The sequence below is a fragment of the Sciurus carolinensis genome, chromosome 15, assembly GCF_902686445.1.
Source record: "Sciurus carolinensis chromosome 15, mSciCar1.2, whole genome shotgun sequence".
NCBI lineage: Eukaryota > Metazoa > Chordata > Mammalia > Rodentia > Sciuridae > Sciurus > Sciurus carolinensis.
The window spans coordinates 4,273,214-4,281,792 of record NC_062227.1 but is presented as its reverse complement, the minus strand read 5'-3'; the positions used below and the strand labels follow the sequence as shown (position 1 = coordinate 4,281,792).

The window sequence follows — 8,579 nt, the reverse complement described above, 5'->3', positions numbered from 1 at the left end:
GATCCTGCCGGACTGGTCTCCAGAAGGCCGATCGACCACAGCTTCCGGCAGCAGAGAAGACACTGCAGTGTGGCTGTCTTAACTTCAGGAAGACTCCAGGGAGCCCAGGCCCCAGGACACATGGGCCTCTCTGCTCCAGGCCCTCACAGCAGTGCTGTCCCTGCTAAATCACAGCGAGGCTGACCAGGCGTTTCTGTCCTCTGAATTCTTCAGCAGTCCTGGAGAGAGAGTTGGAAAACCATCCTGATTTGGTCAGACTTAAGCTTATGATTTCTAAGATAGTCTGTTTTCATTTCCTACTGAAGCCAATCCGAGTCCCTCCTTAGATGAATGTTCATGGACCCCCTAAGATGAACTGATTCCTGCATCAGCTATTCATCTCCAGAGCCAAACGGGCTTTGCTTTAAACCCCAACTGTGCATCTGAAAGCCTATGACACTTTCAAGCAGTATCTTTGTCTCTCTCTTCAATTCCTCAGCTACTAATTGTGAAGAATACGATCACCTCGTATAAATGACCAGAGTATTGTTATGGTTTGGGACTGAAATGTCCCCCAAAAGCTCCCATATGGAAGGCCTGGCCCCCAGGGCTGCAGTGTTGGAGGGTGGCTTTGGGGAAATGACAGGTTTATGAGGGGTGGTGGAAACTGCAGGCAGGTAGGGCCTCGTTGTGAGAGTAGGTCACTGGGCATGTGCCCTGGGGGCTATCTCTTGTCCCTGGCCCCTTCCTTTCTCTACTTCTGGGCTGCCGTGAGCTGAGCAACTCTCCTGTGCCGTTCCTTCAGCCATGATGCTTCTGCCTGCTCACCACAGGCCTAAAGGCACTGAAACCAACCATCCGCAGACTGAAACTTGGAAATATGGAGCCAAAATACATCTTCTCTCCTCTGCATTGATTTTCTCAGGTAGTTTATTCCAGTGCCAAAAAGCTAACACACACCAGGATCAAAATGAGATACACCACGTGCAGCCCATGACAGCCATGGTACTGTAGGGCACATAACAGGAATTTAGCAGAAAATACGGCCTTCTCCATGCCTTAAGGACTTTACAAAATATAAAAATCATGATTTTTCATTGTTAGTCAAAAACAATAATCAAGAGAAAAATCTTCTGTTGAAGTTGTCTGCATTCCTTAATCTTTTGTAGAGAGCATCTTCTGGGTCAAGCTGCACTTGGGGACACATTTGAGTTTGGGGGGTCACATTCTTTGGCCTCATGATGCCACTAAAGTTGATGATTTGTCTTTCCCCAGACTCTGCCAAAACCTAAGCTTTGGTTTTTCTTTTTCCCAGAGTCTTTATACAATTATAATTGTCCAGTACTCTGTTTTGCCACCCACAGCAAATGAAGCAACCAAGTCTGCTTCTGAATACAGATGTTAAAGCCGTGAAAGACTTCCCTCTCCCCCTACCCCATTCACCCTCCTGTGTCTGCTTCTCAGGGCCAGACTGTGGAAGTGGACCCTCCTAAGGTCATGGACACTGGGCGGTGGGCAGCTCAGCGGCAGACCATGTGCTTAACATTGCAAGGCTCTGGATTCAGTCCCCAGCACCAGAACAGAAAGCAAGATCTTGGAAGCCGAAAGCTCAAGACCAGAAGCTTGGTCTCCAAGTGAGGAATTAGCCCCAGAGATAAAAAATCGTTTAAGCCACAGCTTTAAAGATTACTCTGTAAACCAGGACTTGACTGTAGTAGCCTGGTTACTCAGGCTTTGTGTCACCACCTCTGCACCCCAGGAGCTGTGTGCAACATCTGGGCAGAGTAAAGTCTGGGATAAGGCCAGAGTGTCAGATCTGGCTGATGTGTATGGTCCAGAGTCAGCAGGAAAGAAGAGCACTTGCCAATTCAACGACAAATTGATGTCATTTTCTAACAAGCTTGGTTTGGTTCATTCCACCAATTGTTTTAATTTCCTGAGCGTATTCTGGGGATCATCATTGGGGGTAATCCACCTCTCTGGGCAGAGACTGCTGCAGAGTGATTTGGAAAGTTATGGTGTATAATTCAGAATACACTGGAGAATAGGTTCACAATACTCTGAAAAACACTTTAAAAATAAGTGCACATTATCAAGGATACAAATAATAATAAATGCTGGCAAGGATGTGGGAGAAAAGGTATACTCCTACATCGTTGGTGGGACTGCAAATTAGTACAACTCTGAAGAGCAGTACGGAGATTCCTCAAAAAACTGGGAATGGATCCACCAAATGACCCAGCTATCCCACTCCTTGATATTTATCTAAAAGAGCTAGGTTAGGTTGTGGCCCATTTTTTAAGAACATTAGGCAGGATTTGTAGGCTGACCATTTATTGCCCAGCATACTACAGTAATACATGCAATCCAATGTTTATAGCAGTACAACTCACCATAGCCAAGTTATGGAACCTGCCCAGATGCCTGTGATACATGAATGGATTAAGAAAACATGGTGTATATACACAATGGAGTTTTACTCTGCTGTGAAAAAGAATGAACTTATGGCATTTGCTGGAAAATGGATGGAACTGGAGAACATCATGCTAAGTGAAATAAGCCAGACTCAGAAAGTCAAGGGTCAATGTTTTCTCTCATATTCAGAAACTAGAGCAAAATAAGGGGGGAAAGGGGCGTGGATGTGATCGGAATAGAGGGGAGATCAGTGGAATAGAAGAAGATAGAGAGGGAGGGAGGGAAGACGGGAAAAGGGAGGGAATGCAGAATGAATTTAACAAAGCCACACTGCGTGCGTGCATGTATAAACACCACAGGGAATTCCACATTTATGTATATCTACAAAGCACCAATCAAAATAAATAAAGTGAAAGAAAGAACAGCAGAATAGAGGAAGGCGAGTAGGGGGAGGGAAGAAGGAAGGGAAAGGGGACCACTAGAACAGGAATAGAGTAAATCAAATTCCATGTGTGCGATTTTGCCAAAAGAAACCCAACCATTATGTATAACTAAAGTGCACTAATAAAAATTTTTAAAGATGTAAAAGCAAAGACACAAACTTTTGTGTAAACACAAAGACACTAATAAACTTTTTTTAAGAAATGTAAAAAACAAAGAATGCTCATGAAGAAAACTATCATTATGAGGAATGTAAGTCTCCCGGTGTTAACTTGCACTAACTAAATTGCAGTAACATTTTGTTGGGTAGACAAAGAACCCAGCTGAGTTATTTCATTTTCTACTAAATATCCTACAATTGATTAATGATGTCTTGTTTTTTAAGTTTACAAAATACATCGGTTTTTAAAAAAAGAGGTAGTCAAAATTTTTAAACACCCATTAGACTGCCCTGCTATGATGAATAACTTAACTTGGCCTCTTCTGTTGTTAAGAGTATTAAACTTGGGTAGTTTCTTATCAGTATTTGAGCATCCATAATATCCTATGGCGCTGCCAAATTAAAAGAAAACAAATCTATAAACACAGTGTTTCCAAATTAAATATACTTCCTAGACCCTAAATAGAGAATATGACTATAAATGCATCATATTGGTACAATATGGAAAGATCAAAGTGGAAGAGCCCAGGGGGCAGCTGAGGTTGGGTTCTGGCCCATTTTTTAAGAACATTAGGCAGGATTTGTAGGCTGACTATTTATTGCCCAGAAACTGCAAACCCAGAAAGGAGCAAAAGTATTCAGGAACTGTGTTTTTTTGGAGGAAAGAAATCAAGGCCCAGAAAAGCAGAAGTGGAAAGGCCTGGGCACCTGAACAGGTGAAAGCCAGACGCTTAGCAGAGTCAGCAGGGGCAGGTTTTAAGCCAAGGACACCCCTACCTGGAACATTGGGTCATGGAGGCAGGTTGTTTCAGTCAGTCATTTTCCTGCTGTGACCAAAAGACCCAACGAGAGCAATTTTAGAGGATGAGACGTTTATGTGGGGGCTCAAGGTTTCAGAGGTCCCAGCCCATAGACGGCTGGCTCCATTGCTGGCTGGAGGTGAGGCCGGACATCGTGTGGAAAGGTGAGGCGGAGCAAAGTGGCTCAGGACGCTGCCGCCAGCAAGCAGAGAGAGACTCCCCTCACCACAGGCCGAAGCCACACCCCCAACGACCCACCTCCTGGGGCCGCACCCCGCCTGCCTGCAGTCGCCACCTGCTGTGTCCCATCAGGGGGTTAAAGCGCGGGTCAGGTTAAGGCTCTCCTAACTGGATCACTTCACCTGCAAACCTCGCACTGTCTCACCCAGCAGCTCTGGCGGCCACCTCAATCCACACAAGACCTGCTAACGCAGGACCGTGGCGAACTTAGAACATGGACAGTGTGGTTGTGACCGCACTCTGCAAGCCACACCTTGCAGGGACGGCAGGGAGTTAGCCACGCGCTAGAACCCGCCAGCCCTGCTCCACAATGGGCAGCGCACTGAAGCAAGGAAGTCACACGGGTCCATCTTTGTTGCCATATGGGCTGGAGCGGAGACGCCGTCTGGTCTCTTGCCCGTGTCACAGTGGCCCCCTTGCTACTCAGAGGGCCCTGGCGGTAGCAGTTGAGAGAGGGCCTCTGCCTACCTCTCTGTTGACCCAGGCTCCCCGGGAGGTCTTCCTCAACTGTCCAGCTGGAATGACACTGGCCTCCTGGAGCCACGAGGACTAGTTACTTGCACGTGCAGCCTTGAGTGGCCCCAGCACACGGCAGGCATTCACAGAGGCTGCTGGTTGGCATCACCGCCCCTTCAACCAAGATCCGGGCTGCGACCATCCCCGCCCTGCAGGTGGCAACAGAAATGGTGGTGGGTGATGGCCCGTGGACAGTGGGCCCCATGGTCATGCTCACCCTGTCAGGGTCTGGATCCTTCCATGGATGTACAGGACTGGCAGCTAGAGACCAGCAACGCACATGGACTGAAGCTGGCTTTCAGAATCACCCGTTTCCCAGTGCCGAGATCTCGCCTCTGTTTTTTCTTCACCAATTTTACCATCAAATGCATTTGAGATAGGAAATACATGCTAATTCTGATCCCATTTAATGAATTCCAAGATGGGAGTGTCTGTCCAGAGTCAGCGTAGGTAGTTCATGCTGGGCACAACCTTTGCACGGGAGCTGTAGACGCAGATCTATAAAGAGATTCATTACAAGGCATTGGCTCACCCAACTGTGAAAGCGGATCCCAACATCTGCATCACCATGCAGGAGAGCTGATGTAGCTCCAGTCTGAAAGCTGGAGGACTTGTGAGCCAAGGAAAGCATGCTTCAAGTCTAGTCTGAAGGAGGACAAGACCTGCACTGTCAAGCAGAGGAGCCCCCTATGCCTACAGGAAGGGCAGGTCCTTTTGTTCTGTTCAGACCTTCAAAAGATTGGTCGAGGCCCACCAATCATCTTTAGTCAGTCTACTGATCCAAATATTAACCTCATCCAAAAACATAGAATGGACTCACCCAGAATAATGTTTAATTGAGTACCTGGCCCTATAAGGTATTTGACACATTAAAACTAGCTGTCCCATGTCCCAACCTCTCCCAGAGAGGTTTCTCTAGTGTGTGTGGGCACATGAACTTTCTGGGACCTGAACACACAGAACTAGGGTGACAAATGGTCCACTGTGCCTGGGACTGAGCAAGGTTCCTGAGGACTTTCAGTCTGAAAAATCTGCACAGTCACAAGCAAAGAGAGAAGGGATGGATCGGCCTAGGCAGAACCCTAGCAGCAGCTGCTGTCTGCACAGACTCCTTCCCTAATCATCGAGCTCCCGCTTGATGCTTGACCTCTGACCCCCGTCCTTTGTAAGGGAATCCATTTATTTCCAGGAGAAACCTAGTGTGAGACAGTGCTGGGCTGCCAGCTGGCTCGGGATGGAAAGCTACCCTCCTACACTCTCTTCAGGAAAGTGTCCTAAAACCACCTGCGTCCCATCAACACCCCCATCTGGAAACGGATCAGCTAAAGTTCACCTCCCTCGCCAGGAGGGGCCTGCCAGCCCAGGGCGCTGGATGCCACCGCAGCCGTAATTCAACTCCCACCCACAGACACCTTGCAAAGCACTAGGAGGCTCCAGAAGCTGCAGTCCTGGAAGCCTCTGGAATGGAGGGAACAGCGTACACCACGCGGGCCTCTCTGGAACTATGCGTCGGCACCTCTACATCATCCCACAAGATTCGGGGGCAGCAGGGACCCAGGAAGAGAATGGATTCATCCACGGATACAGACTAACCGGGTGGTAACTGGAGACAGGTGGGGTGTGGTGGGAGGAGGTGGATCACTGGCTGTGCCTTTGGGGCTTACGTTCTGTCCCTGGTGAGCAGAGCTCTCTCTGCCTCCTGGCGCCGTGTCCTGCGCTGCTTTGCTCCGCCATGATGCTCTGCTTCACCTTGGGCCCCGAGCCATGGGGACTGCCATCCACAGTCTGAGACCTCAGAAACTGTGAGTCCCAAATAAAATTTTTCTCCTCTATGTTGTTCTCGTCTGACCTGTTGGTCACAGTGATGAAAAATCTGACCAAAACAGACTAAATGCCTACCATTCCTGAACTTCTCTTTCAAGGATGCCAGGGGGTTCATCCTCCTCTGTCACACTCTACGGCAGTCACAGGGCCAGGGAGGGAACGGGAAGACAAAACCACGGAGGGAGAGGGAAAGAGGACAGGTTACAGAGTAATCTTTACTCTTATCTCAGGGCTCCAAGTCCCACTAAAAATACTGCCAGTGGTTAGAACGAGCACCCAGTAAACTTCTCGTTAAATCGTCGCTCTCGTATTTCAGGGAGGGCCCAGCGTTTTCCTAAAGGGGACGTGGCTGGTTTTATTCAGTGGTCTGTGTCGCCACTGATCTTCCTTTCTGTTCTCTCACAGGTAGTCAAGGGATTTCAACCTCAGATCTCGAGCAGGAGCCACGGGGAAGAAAACTTTCCAAAGAAAGAGCCAGTTTTCCGGGAAGTCCAGGGAGTGGCCCCGAGTTCACCGCAGCGGAGATGAAGCCCCTCATGGCCGGGCCTGAAGCCGCCAACGGCACCACCAGGAACGGTTCGGACTGTCCGCACCTGGCTCTGCCGGAGGAGGTGTTCTTCGCCATCTCGGTCCTGGGGGTTCTGGAGAACCTGCTGGTCCTGCTGGCCGTGGTCAAGAACAGGACCCTGCAGTGCCCCACCTACTTCTTCATCTGCAGCCTGGCCGTCTCCGACATGCTGGGCAGCCTGTACAAGATCCTGGAGAACATCCTGATCATGCTCAGGAACTCGGGGTACCTGGCGCCTCGCGGCGACCTGGAGACCACGGCGGACGACGTGGTGGACGCCCTGTTCATCCTCTCCCTGCTGGGCTCCGTCTGCAGCCTGTCGGTGATCGCGGCCGACCGCTACCTCACCCTCTTCCACGCCCTGCGGTACCCCCGCCTGGTGACCCCGCGCCGCGCGCTGCTCACCCTGGCGGCCGTCTGGGCTTTCTGCACGGCTAGCGGCATCGCCATGGTCATCTTCTCGCACCACGTGCCCACCGTGCTGGCCTTCGCCTCCCTCTTCCCCCTGATGCTGGCGCTCATCCTGGGCCTCTACCTGCACATGTTCCTGCTGGCCCGCGCCCACGCCAGGAGGAGCGGCCCGCGGCCCGCGGCCAACACGAGAGGGGCCCTCACGCTGACCGTCCTGCTGGGAGTCTTCATCGTCTGCTGGGCGCCCTTCGTCCTCCACATCCTCCTGATGACGTTCTGCCCCCACAACCCCTACTGCGTCTGCTACATGTCTCTCTTCCAGGTGAACTGCGTGCTCATCATGTGCAACGCCGTCATCGACCCGCTCGTCTACGCCTTCCGCAGCCCCGAGCTCAGGGACGCGTTCAGAAAGATGATCTGCTGCCGCAGGTGCCAGCGGAGGCCTCGATCCCTGGTTTTAGGATATCCCCGAGGATCAGCCTGTCAGGGGGCCGATCAACAGAACATCTGACAAACACTAATGCTGCTTTCCTTCCCTGACGGGCCTTAGGAGGACCCCACCAGCTAGTGTTCCTCGTGGCCTGGTTCTGTGTCAACAGCTTTGTTTCAGGCGCAAATTATATACCTTTGTAACTAGAGAAAGGAAGTTATGTACTAAAGTAAAGGCTAGAATGCAAAAGTACACACAGCAATACACATGTGAGGGCTTTGGGCCATAAGACAAAAACCCATTCTTGTCTGGATATCTAACAAGCCTATTCTGGGGAGGCCTGTTCAAGCTGGAGACCATTATAACTAATCTCTTGAAGTTCAAGTACCTGGGCGAGTGTTTTAGTCAGCTTTCTATTACTGTAACAAATAGCATGAGGTTAATCAAATTAAAAAGAGGAAAGGTTTATTTTAGAGGAAGTTTCATGACCCATTGGTCCCAGTGCTTTGGACCTGTGGTGAGATAGCACATCATGACAGGGCCCTGTGGCAGCCAGGAACAAGAAGAAAGACAGGAAGATACCAACACCCCACAGTGCCCTTTAATGACAAAACTCAATGACCTATGACCTCCCACTAGGCGCCATCCCTTAAAGTTTCCGCCACCTCCCATTGGTATTAATCTGGGAACAAAACCTTTCACACAACGGCTTCTAAGGGCCACCTATTCAAAGGGTAGCAGCACTGACTCAGGACATCTTTGTAAGCCAAAGGTGCTCAATAATTGCTGTGGCTC

General features: G+C 50.0%; 1 protein-coding gene across 1 annotated transcript; it reads left to right on the top strand.

The window, feature by feature from the left end:
- The first annotated feature begins 6,899 nt into the window (after positions 1-6,899).
- Mc2r (melanocortin 2 receptor) lies at positions 6,900-7,865 on the top strand. The gene has a single exon (XM_047526897.1). The coding sequence runs from the start codon at positions 6,900-6,902 to the stop codon at positions 7,863-7,865; it is 966 nt and encodes a 321-aa protein (XP_047382853.1).
- The last annotated feature ends 714 nt before the right edge of the window (positions 7,866-8,579 follow it).